At 59.4% G+C, this 27,455-nt stretch overlaps 2 protein-coding genes across 6 annotated transcripts; one reads left to right on the plus strand and one right to left on the minus strand.

The window, feature by feature from the left end:
* Window positions 1–1,534: 1,534 nt before the first annotated feature.
* On the plus strand, window positions 1,535–15,643 carry LOC133353299 (acetyl-coenzyme A synthetase, cytoplasmic-like). 4 transcript variants are annotated; one of them, XM_061569421.1, is made up of 18 exons: window positions 1,536–1,849; window positions 2,475–2,673; window positions 4,504–4,595; window positions 5,034–5,137; window positions 5,565–5,637; window positions 7,265–7,340; window positions 8,016–8,097; window positions 8,624–8,761; window positions 9,147–9,317; window positions 9,940–10,002; window positions 10,582–10,714; window positions 11,821–11,877; window positions 12,068–12,148; window positions 12,254–12,379; window positions 12,670–12,738; window positions 13,343–13,519; window positions 14,385–14,459; window positions 14,652–15,643. In XM_061569421.1, the coding sequence occupies exons 1-18, from the start codon at window positions 1,732–1,734 to the stop codon at window positions 14,777–14,779; spliced, it is 1,962 nt and encodes a 653-aa protein (XP_061425405.1). In that variant the 5' UTR covers window positions 1,536–1,731; the 3' UTR covers window positions 14,780–15,643. The 4 variants fall into 4 exon arrangements, 3 of the variants coding, with proteins under 3 accessions (XP_061425406.1, XP_061425405.1, XP_061425404.1); XM_061569420.1 differs by having other exon boundaries at window positions 1,537–1,849; window positions 9,940–10,073; window positions 12,254–12,362; XR_009756356.1 differs by lacking the exons at window positions 14,385–14,459; window positions 14,652–15,643 and having other exon boundaries at window positions 1,535–1,849; window positions 9,940–10,073; window positions 12,254–12,396; window positions 13,343–13,517.
* A 2,030-nt stretch (window positions 15,644–17,673) lies between these two features.
* Window positions 17,674–26,989, minus strand: LOC133353347 (uncharacterized). 2 transcript variants are annotated; one of them, XM_061569518.1, is made up of 7 exons: window positions 26,171–26,989; window positions 23,639–23,806; window positions 22,691–22,960; window positions 21,821–22,162; window positions 21,290–21,369; window positions 19,353–20,832; window positions 17,674–18,349 (listed from the first exon to the last, which is right to left on the minus strand). In XM_061569518.1, exons 1-7 carry the CDS (start codon window positions 26,552–26,554, stop codon window positions 18,107–18,109), a joined length of 2,967 nt encoding a protein of 988 aa, XP_061425502.1. In that variant the 5' UTR covers window positions 26,555–26,989; the 3' UTR covers window positions 17,674–18,106. The 2 variants fall into 2 exon arrangements, with proteins under 2 accessions (XP_061425502.1, XP_061425501.1); XM_061569517.1 differs by having other exon boundaries at window positions 22,658–22,960.
* Between the last annotated feature and the right edge of the window lie 466 nt (window positions 26,990–27,455).

Here is a 27,455-nt window from a genome sequence, read left to right on the forward strand (position 1 = left end):
CGCAGAGAGGCTCGCTGCTGCGACTCGCTGTGTCCGTGCGGAGATCGCGTTACGTAGCGACCCGCGCGTGATGTCGCAACGTGTGCGCTTGTTTGAACATCTGCTTTCAATGTCGGCCCACATCTTGCTCACAAACAACACTTGTCGCTTATTCATTTAGCTCACAGTGCAACCACTGCTAAATCGTTATTTCTTACATTAATACATTTTTATACTTCTCAATGTTTGTCAAAAATGTATCCGTGTATTCCCAATTGTACTGTCTGTGTTGTGCCAAAGAACGATTCCTATTTGGATCTCGTGTTGGAGAGTGGTCCACAGAAGCGGATACCATAGATCTACTTCTGAGACCCCTTTAAAATGGCCTCTGGTCCACATGGTAAGGGCGCAGCACTTTCCCACGCGCTCTGCAATGAGAGTATTGTTCATCGAATGACGGTCACACGGATCTCTTACACTTTTACCGCTGGAATTAAGTGCAGAACACATTTTAATGTGATGTTTGTTTTTTGCAGTCATTGTTGACCCACCACAAGCCTCGAACCCGAGTTAATCACAACTCCACCTCTGAGTCTCCGGTAGCCTGTAGAAGTCTCAGTGGGGAGCGGTGGCTTCGTGATCCGAGTCTCATCTCACCCTCACGACCAAGATCATTGGCGAATATCTGATCCGGTCCTGGGACTTTCCTAGGTCGACTCGGCTTGCAATGAGTACCTGGGTCGTGTAGCCATCAGCGCTCGGGACACAAGGGCAGCTGAATGTGGTGTTAGCCACGTTCCCCTCCGTCGTATGACGGCCTTCATAGGCGATCGCGAACAGCACGATACGAGTGATGTTTGTCTTGAATGCAGGTCTATGTTCCGGTAGGCATGAGTCTCGAAGTCTAAGCAAGAGTTGCAGTCCAAGCCAGTGGGTCTCGATGTGAGGCTGGGTGTCTGTGAGAGTCGAGGAAGCTCGACGTGAAACTGAGTCATTGGTGGTGACCGTGCTTAGAAGGCAGCAGTGTCGTCACCGAGAGCAGGCAGTGGCTGAACTGCAGATGCGAAGCCAGGACCTCAGCGGGGCCAGCTCAGCACTCTGACCTCTGAGGCACCCCCCCCCCCCTCCACCAGTTAGTTCACAACCACGGCAAAGAGCCCAGCGCTGCATGCTCAACCTGCGATATTTACACTGCGTGCGTGTGTGTGTGCGCATGTATGTGCGTGTGTGTGTGTGCGCGTGTGTGTGTGCGCATGTATGTGCGCGCGTGTGTGTGTGCGTGTGTGTGTGCATGTGTGTGCGTGTGTGTGTGCGCATGTGTGTGTGCATGTATGTGCGCGTGTGTGTGTGTGCATGTATGTGCGCGTGTGTGTGTGTGCGCGTGTGTGTGTGCGTGTGCGAAAATCTGCGGGCAGGGCGCGGTGGGCGGGTTGGTTGCACATCTCGTCCGATCGCAGCTGCCCTCCTGCTCGTTATTGGCAGGGCGCGCTAATGATTACCCAGTTGGGGGGGGGGCTTGATCACTGACTGGTGGCGCCACGCGCGCGATACCAACCGCGTGACGCCGTGGAGGGCTACCCCAGTGGCCACTCGCCATAACCCCACATACCCCCCCACCCCCCGTGCCCTCGTAGGGGGGTGGGGGGACCGAGGAGGTGCTGCCGGTTATTAGCGACTGCGTGGCGCGTCTCGCGGTGATCCTCCTCGTGCTCCTCTCCCCGGTGGTGGTGCCCCCCCCATCACACACAGACCATGGACCCGGACGAGGTGGTGCCCCCCCCCACCGCGCTGTCTCGAGGCGCCCACGTGCGCAGCCTGGGGCAGTACGCCGAGCTGTACGCGAGGTCCATCCAACAGCCGAGTGCGGGAGGTAACAGACTGGACGACGGCGAGCCGCTCACCCACCCACTCACTCACCCTCGCACCCACTCACCCTCGCTCACCCACTCACCCTCGCTCACCCACCCACTCACCCTCGCTCACCCACCCACCCTCGCTCACCCTCGCTAACCCACCCACTCACCCTCGCTCGCTCACCCACTCACTCACCCTCGCTCACCCACCCACTCACCCTCGCTCACCCACCCACTCACCCTCGCTCACCCACCCACTCACCCTCGCTCGCTCACCCACTCACTCACCCTCGCTCACCCACCCACTCACCCTCGCTCACCCACCCACTCACCCTCGATCACCCTCGCTCACCCACTCACCCTCAAGCTGCCTCTGGTGTGGACCAATCAGTTTCAAAGACAATGCATCATATACTACCAGAGCGTATTTTTTAGTTTTGTTTGCATGTTCACCACAAGTCTATGTGGTTAATGCAGACAAGATTTCTTGCACAAGGTTTCAGTTTGGTGTTTTAACATCTCAACGCAACTGTTTTATTGCCAGAAAGGGTAACACCTATTCTTATGCGCTTGATGTTGTATCGCGGACGATGCCTCCCCACCGCCTGCTGAAGGTGGTGATTTGCCCACCATCTGCGCCAGAGTTTTGGAAGGAGATCGCGAGGGAGTTCCACTGGGAGCGATGGCCGCCGCAGGAGGACGTCCTCAGCTACAACTTCGACGTGCGGCGCGGCCGCGTGTTCGTCGAGTGGTTCGCCGGGGGGCTGACGAACGTCTGCTACAACCTCCTGGACAGGAACGTGCTGCAGAAGGGACTCGGGGGCCGCGTGGCCTTCTACTGGTACGCGGACGCACCGCCCGAGGTCGCCCTGACGTCGCGTTCTCGGCACGGCGCAGGGCGATGTCGATGTTTGTGTTGTTCTGTCGGTGCCGTTCTGTTGAACGAGGTGAGAGAGAAGTCAAGAGGCCGGGGTTAGAGTCTCAGTTGCAAGGGGTGAGCCCTGGGGTATGAGTGTGCTGGCAGTAGAGGGCCATGATTGATACTGCTGCTGCTGCTGCCGTGAGTATAATTGAGCGATTTGCGGCGCGGTTTTAGAATAAGGCGAATTTCGGCGGGCCCCTGACACCGGTACACGATGGCCAACTCTTGCGAGTCACATCAGGGGTGGGGGGGGGTTAATGTCCACTGCGAGTGAAGCTCACGGCGCGTCGTGGTGCGGTGGTTGGTGCCGCACTGCCCACGTGGCCCCGCAGTCGCGACCTCCCGCAGGTCGAAGATAAAAGCGGTGCGAGGTTGTTTACCTGTTTATTGTTGTTCATTTTAACCTTCAGCAGCGTTGCCAGCCAAATGGATCCTCTTTGTACCCCAGCCTCGCCAGCTGCTGTCGCTACAATTGATGTCCCTCCCAGACGCGGCGCCGTCGGCTCCAGGTCTCGATGGGATCTCGATACGAAGGCGATAGCGAGGTCGCCGCGGCAGCTTTTCAAACTGGGGCACCCCGTGGGGCGTTTGACCTCGAATATTGGTTGGTAGGAAGAGGCAAAGACCCCAACGTGATGTGGAGCTTTCACCGAGCATGACAATACATCAGTAGTTTGTCTAATAGCAACACCAAGAGTTATTCCCGCGGTGGACACTGCCTATGGTTAGAGTCTGCCTGGGGTGGACACTGCTCGTGGTGGACACGAGCAGCATGTGTCACCTAAGGTGCAAACCGTCCAGTAAGTAGTTGCGGTGCTCAGCTCTACGATGCGTTTCCAGGTCGTGCCGCGTGATGTTCGGCACCGCGTCCGACGCTTCGCTCCACGTGCCGGGGCACTTCCCGAGTATTCGTACGAATTCAGTTGGGGGGAGAAGTTCCGAGCGGCACGTGGAGTGAGGAGCCGCCCGCCACGCCATGCCGCGCTGCGTGGAATGGCGTGGTTTTAGGGCCGCGTCGGGCTTGGCAGCGCCGATCTCGCGGCCAGTGCCGGATGACGCGAGTGCGGGGCCTGTACCATTTGTTTTTATAAAGGGGCCATAAATAAATAAAAACCATGAATATTAAAACACAATTGTTTTACTTGCATAGTAAAATAATTGTATTTTTGCATTTGCTATACAGCCAGATAATACGACAAATCGCTAACCTTAAACGCCCAGCCGTTCATAAAAGTTGAAGGCAGTATAGTACTATGGTAATAGAGCAAGTGCAGAATCACTGAACCGGAATTGATAGCTTGAAAGCATTTACCGCAGGGCCCTTGAAAGTGCGGGGCCCGTAGCTACTACACGTGTAGCTACTACACGTGTAGCTACTACACGTGTAGCTACTACACGTGTAGCTACTACACGTGTAGCTACTACACGTGTAGCTACTACACGTGTAGCTACTACACGTGTAGCTACTACACGTGTAGCTACTACACGTGTAGCTACTACACGTGTAGCTACTACACGTGTAGCTACTACACGTGTAGCTACTACACGTGTAGCTACTACACGTGTAGCAACTGCTACACGTGTAGCAGCTGTGTAACTACGTGTAGCAGCTGTGTAACTACGTGTAGCAGCTGCTACACGTAGTTACACAGCTGCTACTGGGATAATAATCCGTCACTGCTCGTGGCCTCGCTGACTCGGCACGGGGCCGACTCGAGGCCCATTCGAACCTCCGCGCGTGTCTTTCAGGGAAGGCAATCGCCCTGACGAGAGCTCACAGATCACCTACGCCGAACTCCTCGCCGAGGTCTGCAAGTTTTCCAACGTTCTGCTTGCCAAAGGTAACCTGTCGGAGCGGCGCTCCTCGATTTGTTCATTTCGGCACTGCACTGCGACATTGATCGATGACTTCGTTTGGGTCAACGGAGAGCAACTCTTGGTGCTGTGGTGAAGGGTGCGGTGCTACGAGACGGTGTTTATACGGAGCGTGCCGCTGTGGTGAGCGGTATCGCGTGGCAGTGATTCACTGCTGTGCGCTGCTCCACTGCTGTGCGCTGCTCCACTGCTGTGCGCTGCTCCACTGCTGTGCGCTGCTCCACTGCTGTGCGCTGCTCCACTGCTGTGCGCTGCTCCACTGCTGTGCGCTGCTTCACTGCTGTGCGCTGATCCACTGCTGTGCGCTGCTCCACTGCTGTGCGCTGCTCCACTGCTGTGCGCTGCTCCACTGCTGTGCGCTGCTCCACTGCTGTGCGCTGCTCCACTGCTGTGCGCTGCTCCAGGCGTACGGAAGGGCGACCGCGTCGCCGTGTACCTCCCCATGGTGCTGGAGTTGGTGGTGGCCATGCTCGCCTGCGCCAGGCTGGGCGCCGTGCACTCCGTCGTGGTTTGTTATCCCACTCATCGCCACGGCCACTCACCACACTCACTCACCACACTCACTCACCACACTCACCACACTCACTCACCACACTCACTCACCACACTCACTCACCACACTCACCACACTCACTCACTCACCACACTCACTCACCACACTCACTCACCACACTCACTCACCACACTCACTCACTCACTCACCACACTCACTCACCACACTCGCTCACCACACTCACTCACCACACTCACTGAACACACTCACTCACCACACTCACCACAGTCATTCACCACAGTCACTCACACACCACACTCACTGGGCCACGGCGGGTGCAGTGGTGACACCGTGTGTGAGAGGGCCATGCGGTGGACGTGCGCTCTAACGAGCGACAGACGACCATGTCTCTGTTTTTGGTTTCCGTGTCGTCTGTGCGAAGTTTGCGGGGTTCTCTGCGGACGCTCTCCACGACCGCATCGCGGACTCGCAGTGCCGCCTCCTGATCACGGCCGGTGAGTCGCCGGGCCCACGGCTCCACTCGCACGTCGCACGCACGGCGTAGAGATGCCGGTCAAAGGGATGTCCTGAGCTGGTGGTGGAAATTCCTCGTGCCTATGGCAGGGGCTGGTCTGTCCGTAGGACGACCAATGCTGACTTCCTCATAACGTGGTATTCATATCATTGTCCCTGGAGAGATGATGATGGGCTGAGTCAACCCCCCAACCTGGGATGTGACCTCGCGACCTCGCGACCTCGAGCCGCTGGCGACCTCGTGACCTCGCGACCTCGAGCCGCTCGCTCTGCCGCCCGGCCACCGCGTGCCAGACGTCGCCTCGCCCGGCGTCACCAGCACGCGCCCGGCGGGAGGGCCGAGGCTGCGACCGGGGGGGTCACGGAGCAGAGGCCCCGCGCCCCCCCCCCCCACCCCGGGGCCCTGTTTGTAAGATGACAGGAGGCGGCCGCTCTGCGTCAACACGATCCGGGCGACAGGTGCCCGAGTGATCCGCTCGCTCTGGCCGACGTCTCGTGGATTTATACTCGCGCTCTCTCGTAACTCCGACCCGACCTTCGGGCGGTGGAAATGCAATTCATCAACTCTGGCTTCTCGCCTTCGCGAGTTTTCCGGTAATTAGCACGCGCCCAGGATGGTGAGTGATTGCCCAGAGACTGCTGCGAGAATTAAAACGAGGATCGAAAACGGAGAGGTTTTTGATGAGCGCAACGCAGAACGGCTCCAGCAGCGTTTACCGTGGGGAGCCAAGAACTACGATGCGGTGGGCCAGGCGGCAGCGACGGCGCTGCCGCTGCTGCTGCCGCTGCTGCCGCCGCCGCTGCTGTTGCTGCTGCTGCTGTCGCTGCCGCTGCTGCTGCTGCCGTTGCTGCCGCTGCTGCTGCCGCTGCTGCTGCCGCTGCTGCCGCCGCTGCCGCTCCTGCTGCTGCCGCTGCTGCTGCCGCTGCCGCTGCTGCCGCTGCCGCTGCTGCTGCTGCTGCTGCTGCCGCTGCTGCTGCTGGGCCTGCTGAGATTACGAAACGAGCAAGAAGACTCCCCCGTGGCGTCGCGAGTGATGAGCTCCAAGGCCATCATTGGCGAATGTGCATCGTCGGACGTGTGCGTGTGTACGTGTGTGTGTGCATGTGTGGTGTATGGTGCATCGGCCAGTCATCTCAAGTCAACCCATGGCACCTGGGTCTGTCCCGTGACCTCCTGCCAGCGGGCGTTGGATACTTCACGTGGCCTTAAAGTGCACGTAGCCTGGCACGAGCGTCGTGGTGACGTCACCGCCACTTAGTGGCGAATGGCGATTGTTGTATGTGTGTGTGTTGGGGGAGTGGTGGCGCAGTGATTAGCATACCGCGATGAGAAGCAAGGTGACCCGCGACTCCCGTTTATGACAAATACCTAAACCTGTCTTGGGCCTCCTCGAGGTCGACTCAGCCTTTAAGGGAGTACAGTATCTGACGCAGTGCAAAAACATCAGCACCGGGGAGACAAAAGCAGCCGGGCGTAGTGCTGGCCACCCACCTCCTCGTGTACCGTGCCGGCCTTCATAGGTGCTCGCTAACAGCACTTGCCCAAAGCGTCTGATCGCGGTTATACGGGGGATCTTTGCATGTGTGTGTGTGTGTGCGTGCATCCAGATGGATTCCATCGCGGGGACAAGTCGATCAACCTGAAAGAGATCGCAGACGAGGCCTTGAAGAAGAACGCGGAGGAGTGAGTGGCGCGTGCGGCGCTCTGACGCTGCTCCCATGACAGGCAGAGGAGATGAGCCCAGCATAGACTAGTGGTGGACGGAGCTGGATAAGAGAGATGCAGGCAATGTGGAGGGGAGATATGAATGAGCTTGTTTATGTGAATTAGCTCGCTAAATTTGTTCATATGTGAATTTGAGATGTTATCCGACGCGCCCGACACGTCGTCCGTGGACCCAGCACCCGTGGAGCTACTCGGCGCTCCGTGCCGCCACCGCCGGTGAACCTCGCTGGGTCACGGTTGGCTCCGCCGCCGCGACATCACCAGATCCGAGGGCTCCCGTGTGCCTATTTATGAATTAATGTGTGTTTGTTTACCCGGGAAAGCCTCACTGCGTCTCAAGGCTCTCTTTCGGCTGGCTCCTGCCAAGCTTTTAGAAATTTGCAGGATAATTGTTAACATTGGGATGTCACACATTGGGATGTTTGACCACTACCAGTCACACTGTATGTGAGCTGTGGGAGGAAGCCGGAGAACCCGGAGGGAACCCACGCAGAGCAGGAGGAGAGCGTGCAGACTCCACACAGCAAGGCTCCCGAGGTGGGAATCGAACCCAGGGAATTCTTGTCACTGGGTCCCTCTGGGCTCCAGGTGAGTGGCTTTAAGCGGAGTCGGCGTCTCCCTGGGGGCTCGCAGGGACGACGTGAAGGTGGAGCACTGCATCGTGGTGAGGAGGCTCGGCGAGCAGCAGAGTGGAGTGGCGAGCGAGGCCCCCGTGGTGAGCTCGCCGCCCCGCTGGGCCGCCGACGTGCTCACGCTCACGCCACGGTCCACACACGCGGCGGCAGACTTCGCAGACTTCGCGTCGCTACCACCCCGGTTGATGTTGCGGGTGCATCAACCCCGATCTCGTGTTGGCATCATCGTAAATGGCCGAATTTGGGTAAAGCCACATGGCAACGTCGCCTCCTTCTGCGAAACGACTGCGGACGTCACACCCTCCGTGATAGCCTCGCGCTCCGACAATGTGCTGGAAATTTAATGCCGTGACCAGTGAGCGTAGAGTCGTCATGGTTACAGCGAATTCACTCTGGCTGCGCCTAAAGCAGGAGGGGGAAGGTGATCTTGCGGATGCGTAAATCGGACGCGCGTCAACTGAAATCGACCGGGGTTTGAGCGCGTAGACAATGAGAGGCCAGCGCGGCGGTTCAGCAGCCGCCGCCTCCTCCACCGACGAACTAACGGGGCGAGGAAGACGACGGGCGATCGTGACGGGGCGCGGGGTTCCGTGCTGCCTCACCCAGGTGCCGTGGACGAGCGGACGGGACAGCTGGTGGCACGAGCTGATGCTCGGGGCGAGCACCACGTGCGAGCCCGCGTGGTGCGACGCCGAAGACCCGCTCTTTGTCCTCTACACCAGCGGCTCCACCGGCAAGCCCAAGGTGGTGCCCCCACGCGCCGGGTTTCGCGGTGAAACTCGGGCCCACGCGTCGCAGTCACGCAGTTTCCCCGCCGTCTTCTTCCTCAATGTCTTATTTGCTTGCTTAATTCAAGAAACCCGTGAACTCTTATCGATTCAACCTTCAATCGTGCTTTTGTTGCTGGCCGCTGGGCGTTGTTGAGCCTTGTTGGCAAGTGCTGCTGCTGCTGTGTGGAACAGAGGTCACTCGAAGGGGTCTCAGGGGTAGCTTTGCGATATCCGTTTCTGTGGGTCGAATTGATGCGTCTTCCTGCGCTGCTACGCTGGTTAAATATTGTTTGCGCCCGTTGGAAGTGTGTCCTCGAACTGTAAGGATCCCGGTGACGTCGTCGCGACGTCTTCCGCAGGGGGTGCTCCACACGACCGCGGGCTACCTGCTCTTCGTGGCCACCACGCACAAGCTCGTGTTCGACATTCGGCCGCAGGACGTGTACTGGTGCACGGCCGACATCGGCTGGATCACCGGCCACTCCTACATCGTCTACGGACCCCTGGCCAACGGCGTCACGAGCGTGCTGGTTCGACTCCCAACCTCCCTGCTCTCCTGCTTCATTGGCTCTTTGCTCGAGACGGCGCTGCATTCGCCTTGCGTCGCACAGGGACAGCTGCCACCGGGGGTCCCCTGAACGAGACTAAAAGCACCGCCTTGCGAGATGCAAGGCGGTGCTTTTAGTTGTGGAGGAAGTTACGCTGGCGCCGCTACGTCGGTGGCACGGCAGTTAGAGCACAAATCAGAACCGGCCCTGAACCTCCCCAAGGTCGACTAAGTAATAACCGTGGTGTTATAATAGCAGCATTTAGGGAGACAAAGGCGGCCGGGCGTGGTGCTGGTCACACCAGCCCCTCGTGTGCCGATCCCCAACCTTAAGAGGTGCTCGCTAACGGATACTGCCCCGGCTGTCCGCACGGCCAGAGGGGGACCTCGTGTGCACGTGCCGTGCTTGTGACAAGATCGGCCAGAACGCACAGCTGACCTCACGAAGCCTCGGTTCGCACCTACGATGAGCCATGGTTGGCTACATACGGTGCGAAAGAAGTTCACCATGCATCGACGCTCAGCGGGTTGGGCCCGGGTCGGTGTGTCGGGGATGCGGCGGAGATTAACGCGAGTGCCGCCGCCGCCGCCGTGTTGCCCCGCAGTTCGAAGGCATCCCGACGTTCCCGGACGCGGGGCGGTTCTGGCAGACGGTGGAGAAGTACGCGGTGAGCAAATTCTACACGGCGCCCACCGCCATCCGGCTCCTCATGAAGCACGGAGACGCCTTTGTGCTCAAGTGGGTCGCGCTCCGTCGCCGCCATTGGCAGCAGCATCCATTGCCTGCATCATCATCTTCGTTATAATCATCATCATTGATCCATACATCCATCATCGTCGTCACCATCGCCACAACCATGATCTTGTTAGCAGTGCCACTTTCAACCTTGTGCGGAAAGTTGTTTATTTTACGATTTTCCTTGCAGCACTTTGAAATAATTCCCAACAAATATCCAGAATTCTCAAGAATTCACCGAATCCTTCTAACGCTACCTCCTAACCTCACCTCATAACCCTCTCCGCTCACCATAACCCTAATCCTGTACGAAGTCCTCACTAGCGCTCTTGCGACGTTACAATCTACCGTCACCTGCACACGGCCTGATTTCGTCACTCTGTCTTCGCGGCGGCGTCGTTCCTTGGGCACATCACCGAGCACTCTCTGCCCTCTCCTCAGCGCCGTGTCACTGCGCGAGGTGGTTGTCGGAGCGCCCCCCCACCCCCACCCCGCCTCTCTCGCGAGACAGACACAGCCGCAGCTCCCTGCGAGTGCTGGGCACCGTCGGGGAGCCCATCAACCCCGAGGCGTGGCGCTGGCTCCACGGCGTCGTCGGAGGCGGCCGCTGCCCCATCGTCGACACGTTCTGGCAGACGGAGACCGTACGCTCGCGCCGCCGCACTCACTCAGCCACCCACTCACCACTCACTCACTCACTCACCACCCACTCACCACTCACTCAGCCATTCACTCAGCCATTCACTCACCATTCACTCAGCCATTCACTCACCACACTGCAGGTCACAACTACCCACCCACTCACCACCCACTCACCACTCACTCAGCCATTCACTCACCACCCACTCACTCACCACCCACTCACTCACCACCCACTCACCACTCACTCAGCCATTCACTCACCACACTGCAGGTCACAACTACCCACTCCCTCCCCCATTCACTCACCACTCACTCACCACCCACTCACCACACTGCAGGTCACAACTACCCACTCACTCCCCCACCCACCCACTCACCACCCACTCACCATTCACTCACCACCCACTCACCACACTGCAGGTCACAACAACCCAGTCACTCCCCCATTCACTCACCACCCACTCACCACCCACTCACCATCCACTCACCACCCACTCACTCACTCACTCACCACTCACTCACCACCCACTCACCACCCACTCACCACCCACCCACCACCCACTCACCACTCACTCACCACCCACTCACCACACTGCAGGTCACCACACTGCTCTTGCTGCTTCTTCCCTTGCACTGCTGCACTGTGGAATTCCGTCTTCCCATCGTCGCCTCTCTCCCAGCCCTTTACAGTAACATTGCTCAATTGAAAAACCCGGGTGAACTCTTATCAATTACAACTCTAACAGTGCTGTTTGTTGCTGACCGCGTGGCGTTTTGAGCCTCTGCTCAGCAATAGGGATTTAAAACTCCGTCTCAAAGTTGCTGTCGGTGGCGACGGTGCCGGTGACACCGTCGCACGGCCGGTCGAGATGCCTCCGCCACGGCCCCGTGGCACTGCGGCGCGTGACCCGCCACTGCCATCATCATCCTCGACAGCAGCTGCGATCGATCCGCCGCTGGATGAAGGCCTCCCAAATCCACTGCCGTCTCTCACGGCCTCGCGATGCCACAATCCTGCGCACGAGGCCGATGTCAACGCTGCATCTCTATAAAATCGAATCCCTTGGAATCCCTCTCCTGACCGGACGTCCCCTGCGTGCGTCTGCAGGGAGGGCACGTGCTGACGCCGCTCCCGGGCGCCACGCCGCTCAAGCCGGGCTCCGCGGTGAGCATCGCGGCGCCGGCGACGCGCGGACACGGCACCCGCATCACCGCGGTCGCGACGTCGCGTCGTGACGCTCGCGCTTCATCTCCGCTCCCCGCCTCTGTCCCCTCCGCTCCCCACCCCCCTCCCGTGCCCTCCGCTCCCCTGCGACGACGCCGCCGTGTCCCGGCGGCGTCCGCGTCCTGTCCAGACGCTGCCGTTCTTCGGCGTGGAGCCGGCGATCCTGGACGAGCGCGGGGAGGAGCTGGCGGGCGAGGCCGAGGGCTTCCTGGTGAGGCAACCCCCGTCGGCGCGACGAGGCGCCGGCCGCGCGGGGCGGGCGGGCGTTCGTCCGGTGGCGGCGGACACACACAGCGCGCGCGTGCGTCCCCCGCAGGTGTTCAAGCGGCCGTGGCCAGGGATCCTGCGCACGCTGTTCGGCGACCACGAGCGGCTGGAGGCGACGTACTTCGGGAAGTTCCCCGGTTACTACGCAACGGGGGACGGTACGCGACGGGGGACGGTACGCGACGGGGGACGGTGCGTGACGCGGCCGTCGACGGCGCGCCGCGATACAAAAAACCCGCCACTCCGGTTTGGGTTCCGCGCCGTGGCCGATACGAGCGGCAAACATCGGAATCGGTCCTGCGCATCCCCTCGGCCTTACAATAAGTACCTCTCGCTGTGCGTGGACATCGGCACTGAAGAGACGTGGTGCTGGCCACCCACCCCCTCGTTGTGCCGTGCCGGACTTCGTAGGTGCTCGCACTTGCCCCAACGGGTTTGTTTTGCGTCTTTGTGTGTGGATTGCAGGCTGCAGGAGGGATAAAGACGGATATTACTGGATCACGGGCCGCACAGATGACATGTTGAACGTGTCCGGTGAGCGTGCCGAGTCGTGGTCGCCGTTCCCTTCCACTGCAAATGATCGGCTGAGCTCCTCGCTCCGGCGGGCGCCTCCTCAGCGTTCTCTCTGCGGCTCGGACGCCGCACGGCCGCTCACTACGTTAGCCGCGAGGAGTTTCGTCGCGAGCGGTTGTTTTGACGAAAGTTAAAAGCGCTCGGCGAGTCGCCTCTCAGATACGAGCCGGGCTGCTCTCGAGCTTCCTAAACAAACAAAACACTTCCCAGAGGAGGTGGTCCCGTGGCTCAGAGGCCAGAGCTGAATTCCAGCTCTGAAGATTAAGATTTGGCTTTTGCTGGCATGAGCCTCTATCGCGGGGCAGGCGCGAACGTGCCGCCCTTTACTGCGTGGACCGGTGGCCACTAGGGAACGATCTCAGAGGCAACTCTACGATGTCCACTTCTGCGGGCCGTCGATCGATGGCAACTGCCTGGGGAGACCTCCTCCCAGTAGCCGCTCGATCGCAGCCGCGGCGCGATCGCCACGGCCGGGCGATCGCTCCGACTGGACGCTTCATCTCGCGCCCCGGACGACCCCTCGGGATCGCACGTCGACCCCCCCCCCCCCCCCGTTCCATCCCAGGCCACCTGCTGAGCACGGCGGAGGTGGAGTCGGCGCTGCTGTCCCACGGGTCCGTGGCCGAGGCGGCCGTGGTGGGGCGTCCGCACGCACTCAAGGGCGAGAGCCTCTACTGCTTCGTGACGCTCAACCACGGCCTGGAGCTCAACCCGAGCCTCGCCGCCGAGCTCAAGAAGCGAGGTGCCGCACCCACCGACCCTGAGTCCGTTTGGTTCGTAATTAGATGTCAACACGACCGACAGTCGCTTTTTCGCCCTGGTCACCCGCTCCGACACGCGTGCACGGTATCGTCGTCGTCGTCGGGGGAGAACGACAAACCCTCCCCTCCCCGAGAGAGACGCCAACTCCGCTAAGAGCCACTCACAGGGAGCTCGAGAGGAACGCAGTGACAAGAAGCGTCTGGGTTCCATTCCCAACTCGGGTGCCTCTCCATGTGGAGTTTGTTTGTTTTCCACGCTCCGCATGGGCTCTCTGGTTTCCTCCCATCGCTGAAAACAGACGAAATAAAGCCGATACAGACGCAGCTCCACTCTGCGTCTCCACGTGTAAATATCAATTTTTGAAATCCCTTGGCCAATTCGCTTTCCAGTCCTGTATTATCAAACAGAATGTGTTTAAGCTCGCATACTCTGGATGGGTTTCGGCAATCTGGGTCTCATCGGCAGTCAGGCTTGTTTACGTTTGGCTGCGTCAAATCGCAAATGGTGTGACGTGGTCGCGGCAGCGCTGATGGCCTGGGTTTCCGTCTCATCTCAAATCTGGGATAACGGCTGAAACCCGGCCGCCACAAGGTGGCGTTGGGATACAAATCGGAAGAGAGAGAGAGAAAGCGAGACGATATAAATAGAGATGGAGACCAGAGGGAGAGAGATGAGAGAGACGGAGGGAGACGGAGAGGGATGGAGAGTTGAGCGAGATGGCAGCGAGATCGATGGTCTCCGCTGTTGCTGGAGGCGTCGTCACGCTGGGCCCGCTTGGGAACGTCGTCACGTCCACTCGGCAGTGTCGCCCGAGCGAGCGTCTGACCGCCGCGTTTGTGTTGCAGTGAGAGAAAGGATCGGTCCGATCGCCACGCCCGACTTCATCCAGAGTGCGCCGTCGCTGCCGAAAACGCGCTCAGGTAAGGCGCGGCGGGAAACGCCTCTCCCGCTGACTTGGGTGCGCGTGCACCGCGTGTCTCCCCCCTCGTTCTCGGCTCTCGTCGACAAGCTGCAACAAAAGGCACCGCTGGCTTTTTTTCGGCAAACGACGAGTTTGAGCGTTGACCCCTCCCCACCTCTCCCCCTCCCCGTTGAATAAATCTTCCCCACAGGGAAGATCATGAGACGGTTGCTGCGCAAGATCGCGCAGGACGACTCGGACTTTGGGGATTTGTCGACGTTGGCGGACCCAGCGGTGGTGCAGCTGCTCTACAGCTCGCGCTGCGTCAACGGCCACTAGAGCCAGCGTGGAGAGACACCGCCCAGAGACACACAGAGACACACAGAGAGACACAGACACACAGAGACACACAGAGATACACAGAGAGAGACCGCCCAGAGACACACAAAGAGACACAGAGACACACAGAGCACAGAGACACACAGAGCGACACAGAGACACACACAGACACACAGAGACACACAGACACACAGAGAGACACCGCCCAGAGACACACAGAGAGACACAGAGACACACAGAGCACAGAGACACACAGAGACACACAGACACACACAGAGCGACACAGAGCACAGAGACACACAGAGACACACAGAGATACTGCCCAGAGACACACAGAGAGACACACAGAGCACAGAGACACACAGAGACACACAGAGACACACAGAGCACAGAGACACACAGAGCACACAGAGACACACAGAGGCACACAGAGACACACAGAGACATACAGAGACATACAGAGACACACAGAGCACAGAGACACACAGAGACACACAGAGACACACAGAGACATACAGAGACACACAGAGCACAGAGACACACAGAGACACACAGAGACACACAGATCACAGAGAGAGTCTGGGCCGTGGAGTGTGAGAGTCCGGCGAACGCGGAAAGCCGGAGTACGGGGTGGGAAAGGAAGTTGGAGCAAGCGGCAGCGGGGCAGCAGCTGCGGCAGCAGCAGCAGCAGTAGCGCTTCCTGGACGAGCAGGGTGGAGTCCTCGTGCCACAGCGGTGGAGCTCAGCGCGCGACTTCACCACGTCCATGCCGGCGGCGTCACTGAAACTGAAGCCACCCAAAGGGCATCCGCAGCATGACCCGGCATGAAAACAATTGAATAAACGATCTCGATGAGAACCTGACGGTTTTTTTGCGGTTGTGCTGTTGCGGAGCGTTGCGACGGTGTTTCAGGTCGTGCCGCGCGATGCTCGACGTCAAGTCCGACGTTTCGATCGCCGCGCTGGGAGCTTTTTATTCGGAGCGAGACGACGGAACGTCGTGCCGAACGAGAGAACCCATCGGAGCGCTGGTCCGGAGTTTATATTTGACAGCGAATGTTGCTCGGGATGGTTGCGCTGCATGTGCTGCTCTTGTTCCTGGGTGGCGGCTCTGCGATAGAGACAGAGAGAGAGAGAGACGGAGAGACAGAGAGAGACAGAGAGGGGAGAGGAACGGCGAGAGGCACGGCCGGCGCTGCGGCTCGCGCCCTGCGGCGGCTGACCTCCGGTGGGCCCGGGTCAGGGGGTCAGGGGGTCAGGGGGTCAGAGGGGCGCACGACACAGTCGATGTTAATCGTCGGATGAGGTGGGAGGATCGAACAAACGTCGTGATTCTCATCGCACTCGACCCAGGAAAGCTCCACCGAGGCTCACGACTCTTGCCAGGAGGGTCCTGCCAAGGTCACGCAGGAGGGGGCGACGATCGCCAACCGTAAACAGTACTCCCATGTAAGTGTTTGGAAGAGTTGCAGATTTGAATGGGGAGGTGGCATGGAACCGGTGCACGCGAGACATCACGCCTCCACCACCCAGTTTAGTCTCGACGCCAGAGGGAACAGACGGGGGCCCCTATTTTAGTGGCCGCGATGTCGCCCTCCATTTAGCCGGCAGCAGCACTGGGCTAACTCTGTCGCTTCTACTTTGGCCACCACCACCACCCCCCCCCCCCCGAGGGGATCGTTTCCACCGCGGGGTGGGGGGGAGAATGTGACCCCGGCTTTGTGCGTCGCTGGGAGCTCGCGACAAAAGCGCCGCGGCGCGAGAGTGGAATCGACGCCGATGTGGAAACGGTGTCCGCGCGTCACTCCGCGCGCGTGCCGCACGATCCCTGTGCCGCGCACTCGCCACTTTACCCGGTCACTCGCTCACTCCCTCTTCTTTCACTATTACCACGATGACTGGTCCAGGTGAACTTCACCGATCCCTCCTCTCATGTCGAGGACTATCGGGCTGTTGTTGAATTCATCTCAACGTGTACATCCACCAATCCTGCAGGCCACAACAACACACCCACTCACTCACCACACGGTAGACCACAACAACTCACGCACTCGCCACACTGTACGTCACACCGCTCCTTCTGCTCCATCCCTCGCACCACTTTGGAATTCCGTCTCATCGTCTATCTTCCAAAATTCTTACGCAACTTTTCTGAATGCAATAGTCGTGTGAACTCTTGTCTACCACAACTGCTGGCCCCTTGGCATGTGGTGCCTTCGGGCCCTGTGCTGGGCGGCCGTGATGAACAAAGAGAGCGCTTTGTGGGCTTTGTTGGCGCGTGCCAACAAAGCCACCTCGGCCCACGCACAGTAGAGTGGGTCGAGGTGGCTGTGGGCTGGTTTTGGTGCTCGCACTGCGGCGGCTGCGTGAGAGGAGAGGCGTCGAGGCGGCGTCGCTGCTTCACATTTCCGTTTCGGATGAGGGGGTCCGCAAAGCCGTGCCGGTGGCCGCTTGTGGCCGTCCCGCGTGACCCGCTCGCGACTTCCCAGACGCCGCGAGGAGGGCCCCGGGGGTGGGGGCCGTGCCACCCCTTGCACCGGGGCTGCTGCCAACCGGCTCGCGTGACTCTTCCGCCACCACGTTCGTTGTCGCGTCTCGGCGATGTCGGTTGGGGGTGGGGGCGGGACAGCGTTGGGCCGAACGGGAATAAAACCCCGCTAATTGTTCACTCGTTGTAGCGCCAAGACCGCTAATTGCTATTTACCATTAACACCAATTACACAGTTAATTTCGAGACTAAATTCGAACTTTTTAAGAGCCGTTTAAATGAAGCTGTTAAACATCTCAGCATGGATTTGTGAAGCTTAAAAAAAAGGACGAGTGCTCTTCAGCCTTGGAGAAAGTGACGTTTTATTTTTTAATCTTAAAACATACGAGAGATATGTGTGCAAGTGATTTCGGTAACAAATCAGTGTTCATACAAAAGAGCATTATCCATCTGCGGATCGGTGTTCTGCACATGATGGCAACTTTGTGGTTCACAAACAATCACAACACGTTGGTCAATAACACTGTTGGCCTTCACAGGAAAAGTGTGTGGTCTGCTATGTGCCATCACGTAGGGCCATTTCCCGCAACGTCACCCATTATATTCGTCCTGTACCGACGACAACGTTGAGTTGTTTGTCGTTTGTGCACCGCTGCCGGCGTGGAGTGACCGTGGCGGCGTTGGGGAAATCTTGCGCCGAGCGCGAGGACGCCGACGCGGCGCCGTCGGGCGCCTCACAGCGCGAGCGAGCGAGCGATTCCGCCCACGCGGCCACTCGTTCACCACTCGTTCACCACTCGTTCACCACTCGTTCACCGTCGGTGGACGTAAACGCTTCGTCACCGGTGCGAGCGCCACACCTGGCTGCTGTCCTCCAGGAGGATCTCCAGGACGAGCAGAGGGTCGTCTATCCGGTGCGGTGGCGCCGGGGCCGCCGGGACCGCCGGGGCCTGTGGATCGCCGGGCGGCGCCGACACGGGGCGCGGAGCCCAGCGAGACGGGGGCCGCTGGCGGCACGGGCGTGCCGGCCGGGGGAAGTTGGACTCGAGCGACGGCGCCGGGTGCGTGACCGCCACGGATGTCTGCGGGGGGAGCCGGCACGGGGAAGGGAGAGACGGCGTTAGCATCGTCGTAATCGCGTCGTCGTATCGCCTCGGGGACATGCCAACAGAAGTAACAGTCGTGTCAAGATACATTGACATGCTAATCTCTGACACAGGCACCGTTGCTCGTGTCCTCGAGGTGGCGGTGGCGCTGCGATCTTACATTGACTTGCTCATCTCTTAGTACAATGGCCACCTCCATGCCCTCGTCGTGGAGGTAGCTCTCCGATCTGACATTCACATGCAAATTTCTCACTTTAACATCAATAGCCCCGCCCACTTCGTTTATGACCCTTGGGCGACACCCATTTAAAACCTTTAGAAACAGGCTGTCTCAGCAGCTTTCCCCCTCTTTTTCTCCTGATGACGATTGCTTGTGTTGCGATCGAAACGTCGTGATATTTTTCTTATTTTTTCTATCTAAGTGACTTTACCGAAAGACCCAAAGAATATGAATTCCTGCAGTCACGAAAGCTTTAAGTCAAGATTTAGTCGTGTCATGGTTTAAGCAACGAGAAATGTATTACGATTTCTTCTACAGGATCACCTGGATAGCACCTGAATGGGCGATCACCATGATGCATTTTGGGCAGCCGAGAGCAGTTGTACTCCATGCTCCTCACCTTCACTAAATCTCGCAGACCAGCGTGGTGAAGTATGGTCAAGTGGCATGGGCAGACCTTCATCCGTTGGTGGATTGCAAATGGCTAGAGGTTATTTTGAGCCACCTGACTCTCACGACTCCCAACAAGATGGCTGGCAGAAGCTCACATGAGTAGCACTTCGTGAGGAAGTCAACAGTGGCTCTCTTATGGATTGCCACGCCCCCACCATTAGAATGTGGAATTTCCACCATTGGCTCAGGGCTATAAATGGAAAATGAGAACCGATGCCCGAATGCTGATTTGAGCAGCAGCAAAATCTCGTGGTGCTACAGGACGAGTGTGATTCATATCACGGTGAGCTGTGGGTGGATCCTTGCCAGGGGCTGAGCTGTGCCGGGCGCCGCCAGCTGCCACCGCTGCCACCGCTGCTCGCCGTGGCGATCGGGGACGGGCGCCCGGTTTGCGGGGCCCGGCTGCTTCCCCACCGCGATCGGCTTCGCCGGCTCCCGCTCGCCGCCCGGTTCTCCCTCCGCCCCGCACGCCCAGGCCGCGCCATCCGGCGCGCCGCCCAGGATCCTCCGAATGACGCCGAAGTTGGAACGGGACTCTGCCGCCCGCGGCCGTGCCGTGGCCCGCCCGGCCCTTCCGCTGTCTCCCGGCGAGGACGCGCGACCCGCGAGTCGCACGCCGCCCTCCAGTTGCCCCGGCAACGACACGGCACCTCCGCTCGTCGGGGTCCCGCGCTGGAACAGCGCGATGTCCCCGGCCACGTGGCGTAAGCTGTTCCGGGGGTGCGCGTGCGAATCTGCGTTCGTCTCGCTCCTGGCCTTGCTCTTCTGCTGGAGGCTCAAGAGCCGCTGCTTACAGGAGGCGCTGAAGAGTTCCGGCAAGCTCTGCCCCCGGTTGCCCTTGGGAGAAGCCGTCGCTCCGGTGCTCTTCTTCCCGTCGCCACTTCGGTAGAACTTGGAGAAGTCTACGATCTTCACGTACGTGTTTCTACTCCCACTGACGCCACCGTGCCACGCCGCTCCTGACGATGTACCCTCGCCCTCGCCTCTGCGCGCGCTCCACGCCACCGCCGTGGTGATGTCGCCACGCTCTTTGGCAGTGGGTCCAGCGGCGTCATCGCTCTCCTCACGCGAGGCCGCGCCGGCGAATGCGCCACGTGTCGGGTTCGCCGCGGCGCGCCGCGCATTGACAATAGCCGACTTGTGCTCCGCGACCATCCTCCGGAACGCCGCGTCGCTGCCAAACTCTGTCGGAGCGGCGCCGCGCGTGGCCGAGACCCGCGTCTCGCTCACCGCTCGCCGCCCTTCCGTGCCGGCGGAAACGGACGGCGGCCGCGAGGCCGCCCGGGCCTCCGTGCCGAAGCTCGCCTCCAGCTCGGCCTGTGGGGTCTTGCTCAGGTCGCACGAGCACCGAACTCGCGGACCGTCGAGCTCGTTCACCCGCGGCACCGCGGCATTCTGGGATGTGGCCGGTGCGCTTGCTCGGACCGGGCCACACTTTCCCGACAGACCGTCTGGCTCGGCGCCGCCGGACGTCGTCGCCAGGTCACCCGAGGAGGAGGAGTTGTCGCCGGGCGACGGGGGCCATGAGGTCGTCCTGGGCGGCACGGGGGGCGCTCCAACCCAGAGGTGGCGCGGCTCCCCCGTTCCCGGCATGGGGGGCGACTCGGCGATGCTGTCGAGGTCGAGCGAGTTGCACCAGTTGTTGCGCCGTTTGTTGGTCTCGCTGGGGCGCCGCTTGCTGCTGGCGCTGGGCGAGTGGAGCAGCGATGCAGTGGATTGGGCCCTGGCCGGCTGCCAGGAGACCAAGGGGGAGCCCTGCTCCAAGGTCGCGGTCGCAGATTTGGGTCTGGGGAAAGAAGAAAAGGGTGATGGGAATTATGTATATTCTTATTATTTTAAAGACAATTTCTGACAGAGAGCCTATAGGTCCAAATTGTCATGCTGTCAGCAACAAACAGCATGGTCAAAGTTGTTAATCAATGCAGGTATAACACGTTTCACGAATTGAACAAGGTTGAGAAGTTTGATCTCCAATGTGTTCACGGGTCGTACCGTGTGTGGCTTAGCAACACTACCGCCCGTGGGGTGAAACGTCGGACATCGTGCTAAACAGTATATGGGACAACCCGAAAACGCATTGGAGAGCCCACATCCAGGGGTCTTCATCCAGGAGAGTAAAGACTACGGCCAATTGAGTTAATAACCGCAAAGACGGTAGTTTCTGAGCGGTGATGCTGCGTGGATCATGAGTTAATGTGGCCTGACCCGAGTGGGCGTGCCGCGTGGTGAGCTGAGGGAAGTACCGTGGTGGTCGGGCCATCCTGCGCACCTCGTCCTGGTAGCCGCACAGCTCCTGGCTCACCCTCGTGATCTCGCACAGCGCCTGCGTGGCCGACACGACACCGCCCGCGTCTCGTGTTGGTTCTCGGCTTTGAAAACGACGCCAGGATCTAAATGACCCAACGGCGGGATTGTGTTGGCAGTGACGCCCACGCTCGAGCTCCCCACGAGCCGCCGCACCTGACGTCCACAGGCCTACGCGCTCAGTTCACAATGTCTGAGGATGGAAATACAGGGAGTCATGCAGAGTGGCCACCACACCTGCCCCGCTAAATACTCTAAAAACCTACACGGTCCAAAATTATACGTGTGTACTAGTATTTGTACACACAGCCTGCGATTACTTTTCCTGTTGTGTACAAGTACAGCCCTTTTGTAAATCCACAATGTAATCAGCCACGTGATTACATCGTGTTAACGTCCGTTGAGAGTTCACCACCGAGCGTGCGAGCCCCGAGGCGCCGGCCGTGGCCGCCACCGGCGCGCGTCGTCACCTCGTTGAGGCACGAGCTCCTCGCCCCCTCTCCCTCGTCGCCCCCCCTCGCGGCGTCGTCTCCGCCCGCGGGCGCCGTCGCCTCCAGGTCCCTGAGCACGTCGGACACCAGCGCGTCGAGCAGCGCCTCGGCCTCTCGCTCCCTGGCGCCCGGCGTCCCCGGCGCCGCGCCCGAGGCGCCCGCGGCGACCTCGCGCCCTCGCGGGGGGCGGCCCGACGTGGACTCGTCGCCCGCCTCCGCTTCTGGGACGTCCTCCAGCGGGGACCTGGCCGGGGGGTCTGGCCGGCTCGGCGAGAAGCTGTCGCCGAAGCCGCTGTCTCGGAAACGGATGTCTCTCTGCAGCTGCGGAGGCACGGAGGGTGCGGGAAGAGAGAAGTTCGCCACCCGTGCCCAGGGGATGCAACGGTCGTCCTCTTGCAGAGGAAGGTGCAGCCCGAGCAGGGGAGAGCTTTACTGGATGCCTGGCGGGACCTTGCAGCTTGTTGATGGCCAGGCAGAGGTGGCCATGTTACAAAAAGTTAAATGTGCAGCGTAACTGGCATTGGCCAAACGTCCCATTGCTGACCTGCAAAATATTAAACTGGGATTGGACATAGCAACATCGCTCTCTACTGCAGAAATCTGGCAGAAGCCCCCTACCAAGTAGCGCTTCCTGGACAAACAAAGTGTAAATTATTTAACAATAATAAAGCGGAGAAATGGCATCACAGAGGTCGGAGGTCACGATTGGACAGGAGAGGCTAGGGAAAGGAAGCAATGGGAGAGAATGGGGGATGCCTTTACCCGGCGGTGGGGAGTTACTGATCGATAACAACAATGACCCAAGAAATGCCAAACCCTGTCGACGCCAGTGGGCGCGGGTCGTCGTGCCTGCTCGACGCGGCGCTGCATGCGGCGCAGCTGCAGCTGCCAGTCGCGCCGCTCGCGCTCCAGACGCTCGGCCAGGTCGCGCCGCTCGCGCTCCCAGCGCCTCTCGCTGCCCTGCAGCTGGCGCCGCAGGTCGAGGGCGGCCCCGTGCGTGTCGGCCAACAGGCGCCGCTGCTCGTCGCGCTCGAGCTGGGAGGGCGGCCGCTCGGGGCCGTCGCTCTCCTTGGCGCCGCAGGCCCCGTCCGCCAGCGGGGAGTCGGTGCGCGCCTCCAGCTGCGCGCCCGTTCGGAGGAGACGGAGGATGGAGGTGGAGTGGGGGAGAGGAAGGGGAGGACATCGTGACTGCCACGCTCATCGCCCACACCCCCGAATGAGGCCACATCAGCCCAATACTCGCATCCCTCCACTCACTCCCAGTCCAGAATCTATTTTAAGATTGCACTCACCATCTTCAAGATGCTGCATGGACTGGCTCCTGCCTACATCTCACCTTACTCTTCTCCGTCCACACACACTCTCCGCTTTAGACACCAAGGCTTTCTGTCAGTGGAAGGTCGCTCATTCTCCACTGCTGCCCACATGGTGTAGAACTCACTTCCCCCAGCCACCCGCGCTGCCGACTCCCTGCCCCTGGATAAATACAATTTGCTCTACGAACCCGGCAGCTCCAGTTCTATTCCCGCTCACGGCCAACACCAGTGAAAATTATCTGCACCGGTTATCTGCACCGGTCCTGGGCCTCCCCTAGGTCGACTCAGGTTAAAATGAGTACAGAACTTGGTGTGGTTTGTAAACATCACCACGAGGGCGTGTTGCTGGCCAGCCATCCCCTCTTGTGCCGTGCCGACCTCCGTAGGTGCTCGCTAACGGCACTTGCCCCAACAGTCTGTCGAGGCTACGCGGGGGATCTTTGTCTCGCGTCCCTCGTGGCTCACGGTGGCGGTCACTCGCCTGCGTGAGGCGGCCCCTCAGCTCGGCGCGCTCCGCGTCCCAGGCGGTCTTGTCGGAGTGGTAGCGTCCGCTCAGCTCCCCCCTGCGCTGCTCCGCGCCCCTGAGGTCCAGCCGCAGCTCCTCCAGCTGCTGCCTCAGCTCCAGCAGCAGCCGCCGGTTCTCCACGGCCTGCGCCACCGCGGCCGCCACAGGCACCCGGCCAGGTCGGTGAAACGACGGCGACGCGGGGCGACGAGGCCCTCCGGCTGCGCCGCTCGACTGCCCTGGCCGTGTCGCCGTGCGCCAGCGGCTGGTTGATGGCCGGGCATGTCGCTAACAACCTCCCGTCACGATCCTCCCCGTCTTATATGATCTCACGTTGACTGTTACACAATGTAGGTGTGCATGTTAATTGTGTACGTAGGCTATCAAGACCCATGTTGCGAGTCATAGTTACGTTTCGGTTGCGTCGTGTTGGTATCACGCCAATGTTCAGCTACTCGACAGAGCCAATCATATGAAGGCATCACGTGGCCACATACTGTGTGCCCATTGACTTCGTTTTTAAGCAAATTGGAATGTTGAAAAGCAAGCACACGTGTGGCCACGAGTGCAGATTGCCTGCTGTGGAGCATGGAACATAAACACTGACACTGAACACGAAGGTGTCACAGCAATGAGAGATACTTCCTCGTGGAGACACGTGGAGCAGGAGTCAAGATTGGACCCAGTGACTGTGACTGTGGGCAGGACACCAACAGGAGGGGCGATGGAGCGGTGGCTGAGATTCGCGGCAGCCAGCGGCAGGGGCGTGCCCGATAGGGGACGCGCACCACGGAGATGGAGCGATGAAATCGACGACGAAACGTGCAGGGGGTTTACATCGCGAGGCAGTGTGAGATGGCGATGGGAAAAGCGTGACGAAGGTGATTGTTCCTGTTCAGCTTGAAGTTAATGTTGCAGCGGTGTCCCGAGACGGATCTTTAAATGGATCGTGATGCGACTGGTGTTGGTCATTCCCTTGATGGCGTGTGCTCGTTTTTCACCAACTTAACACCTTTGTTGAATCTGGAGGGCGAAGTGCATGAATCAATGGCAACGCTGGACCGTGGCGGCACGTGTGCGCGCTGGGTGGTCACAACACGCACACGTGAATTCACACACACACACGTGAATTCACACACACACACACGTGAATTCACACATGTGAATACACACACACGCACGGTGTGACTGGTGGGAGACAAACATCCCAGTGCTGAAAAATCACCCGCAAATTACTCAATTGGGATCAAAACAGCAGCAGCAGCAACAACAACATGCCTCCCCAGCTCATTGTCAAATAATACTTAGACTCGGCGAGGCATTCCTGGGTAAACAAGCGAAATAAAACAATAGGTACATCCCTCAGTCATTCCACTGCTGGACGAGTAACTTTCCAAGCCCATGCGTTTCGGTGCGGATTGAAAGATGGCGAGTATAGACATGGACGCATAGAAGTACAGTGCAATGCACTTTGCTGCCACTGCCCTCTGCTGCTCTTCACGTAGCCCCACAGTCCTATAGCACATGTTATGCATGGTGGTGACGCACCTATCCAAGCACTATCCATGCGCAACTTTGCTTAGCTTCCGAGATAGGAAGATATGCGCATTGCGGCCGATTTGGTCAGAGCGGGAAAGTTGTTTTAATGTAAAAAAACATTTCCGGTAAATCAGGATTCATGGTTATGCGGTTGTGAAGTGAACCTCGTCAGTAGTGATCTACGGAGAGAACATTAAAACACTCCTCTCTGCCTACGCTAAAGCATCACCCAAGTGGTAACGTTGCTATGTGAACATGAGAGCATTAAAAAGCACGCGGCTTCTGCAAACACCGCGTTGACCCGACGTCTTGCAAGGGGTGAAAGTACCCACACTTTACCCCACCACACGCGGCCTGCAGATCCATTGGCTGAGGTGAGCCCAGGCACACGGCTGGGTGGACAGAGGCATTTGGGGAGGCTTTAAGGAACGTGCCACCATCGTTCTAGCTGCCGCGCAGGGAGATCGATTCGGCGACCTCTGCACTGCTAATCCAGTGTGCTGACTGCTACACTGATTTTTCTAAAAGCCAATTTATTTTCCATTGCAATCTCCTGCAAGTGACCGCGATAGTCTAATTTGCAAGACAGACCTGGGGCATTCGTCTGCCAGTAGGGGGCGATAATTGTCTCCGTGCGTGCAGTGGAATCCCGATTGAGAAGTTTGTGACGCAATTTTCGAATGAGCCAAATTTTAATCGTTGTTTGTGAGAGACGGAGAGCTTTCCATTTTAACTGTGTTGATAATTTCCGTGCCACAAGTAAACCATTAAATCCGAATTCGAGAAGGAGCTGAGTACTGAGAGCGAGGGGGATGAGAATTTGTGGCCGGAGAGGCGGAGCTCATCACCACCGACGGCTCCTTCAAGCGTGGCCACGACAGCGAGGGCGGGACGCGCCACGCACCAGAACCCAACTCGGACATCGCAAGACGCGGCGTCGTGCGCAACCACGTCGCTCCATGTGCTCACGTGTATCTCGGCCACCTCCCGCAAGAGGACCTCCTTCTCCTTCAGCCACAGCAGCTTCTCTTGCTCGTAGCGCTGCTTAAGCTCCTCAAACCTCTTGCGCAAGCACAGGTGGTGGTGGCACATCTCCTGGACGCTCCCGCCGGGCTTGTGAGCTCCACACTTCGATGAAGTCGCATGGCCCTGCGTCCAGTCTGGCCTCCCGGCGGCGTGGTGGCTCTCCGCCGTGACATTCAGGGGGCTCCGACTGCGCTCCCTCAACCCCAGCAGCGGCCTGGCTCCGCATCGCTCCTTCGCGTCAGAAGCCCTCGGGCGCACGGCCCCACAACGCTGAGCCATCTCCTCCACCTCGCTTCCAGCCGGACTCCTCCATGACGATAACATCATCTGGGTCACGCACTCCTCGCGCAAACTGCCGACCCGCGCCGCGGTTTGGACGTCTCGCGCATACTTCTCGAGGGCTTCGGCAAGAGGACCTGCGCATCTCCGGCTGGATCTCGTCTTGGGCTTCGAGATCTCGCCGCGTGTGCCGACTCCAGCAGAAGTCCCAGGAGAGGCGGCTACCGCGCGTCGTCGCGATGTGGCATCCAGATGACGGCTGCCCGTGACTTGAGCCCGTGAACCTGGCTACCAAAATAGACTTTAAATGAAGAGCGCCGTCTCTTTGTTTTTAAATCTCGCACGGGACGAGAGAAGGTCGAGCGGAAAAGCTCTGCGACGGTCTGAGAGCACCGACACTCGACGTGAGGTTGACGGGAAGTCGCGACGAGGCCGCGCGTTTATAGCAACGTCCCCCCCCGGGACGGGGAGGGGAGGAGGCAACGTGCGGTGGGGCTGGAGCCGTAATGTCACCAGGCGCGCGGGACGACGAGTGTGAGTGCGCGCATGGGGGTGGTGTGTGTGCATGGGGGTGGTGTGTGTGTGTGCATGGTGGGTAGTGTGTGTGTGTGTGTGCATGGGGGGTAGTGTGTGTGTGCATGGGATAGTGTGTGTGTGCATGGGGGGTAGTGTGTGTGTGTGTGTGCATGGGGGGTAGTGTGTGTGTGTGCATGGGGGTAGTGTGTGTGCATGGGGGGTAGTGTGTGTGTGTGTGCATGGGGGGTAGTGTGTGTGTGCATGGGGGTGGTGTGTGTGTGCATGGGGGGTAGTGTGTGTGTGTGTGCATGGGGGGTAGTGTGTGTGTGTGCATGGGGGGTAGTGTGTGTGTGCATGGGGGTAGTGTGTGTGTGTGCATGGGGGGTAGTGTGTGTGTGTGTGCATGGGGGGTAGTGTGTGTGTGTGTGTGTAT

The sequence above is a fragment of the Lethenteron reissneri genome, chromosome 43 (assembly GCF_015708825.2).
Source record: "Lethenteron reissneri isolate LAM-NWPU_2019-01 chromosome 43, ASM1570882v1, whole genome shotgun sequence".
Classification (NCBI taxonomy): domain Eukaryota; kingdom Metazoa; phylum Chordata; class Hyperoartia; order Petromyzontiformes; family Petromyzontidae; genus Lethenteron; species Lethenteron reissneri.

Excerpts from the sequence above, each read along its gene's own strand:
- LOC133353299 (XM_061569420.1), top strand. The coding sequence starts at position 1,732 with ATGGACCCGGACGAGGTGGTGCCCCCCCCCACCGCGCTGTCTCGAGGC. Across the intron at positions 5,138-5,564 it reads GCGCCGTGCACTCCGTCGTG|TTTGCGGGGTTCTCTGCGGA; the intron begins GTTTGTTATCCC and ends GTCTGTGCGAAG. Across the intron at positions 13,520-14,384 it reads CGCCGAGCTCAAGAAGCGAG|TGAGAGAAAGGATCGGTCCG; the intron begins GTGCCGCACCCA and ends TTTGTGTTGCAG.
- LOC133353347 (XM_061569517.1), bottom strand. The coding sequence starts at position 26,554 with ATGATGTTATCGTCATGGAGGAGTCCGGCTGGAAGCGAGGTGGAGGAG. Across the intron at positions 20,833-21,289 it reads AGGATGGCCCGACCACCACG|ACCCAAATCTGCGACCGCGA; the intron begins GTACTTCCCTCA and ends TTCTTTCCCCAG. Across the intron at positions 18,350-19,352 it reads CCGGCACAGCTCAGCCCCTG|ACATCCGTGGCGGTCACGCA; the intron begins GCAAGGATCCAC and ends CTCCCCCCGCAG.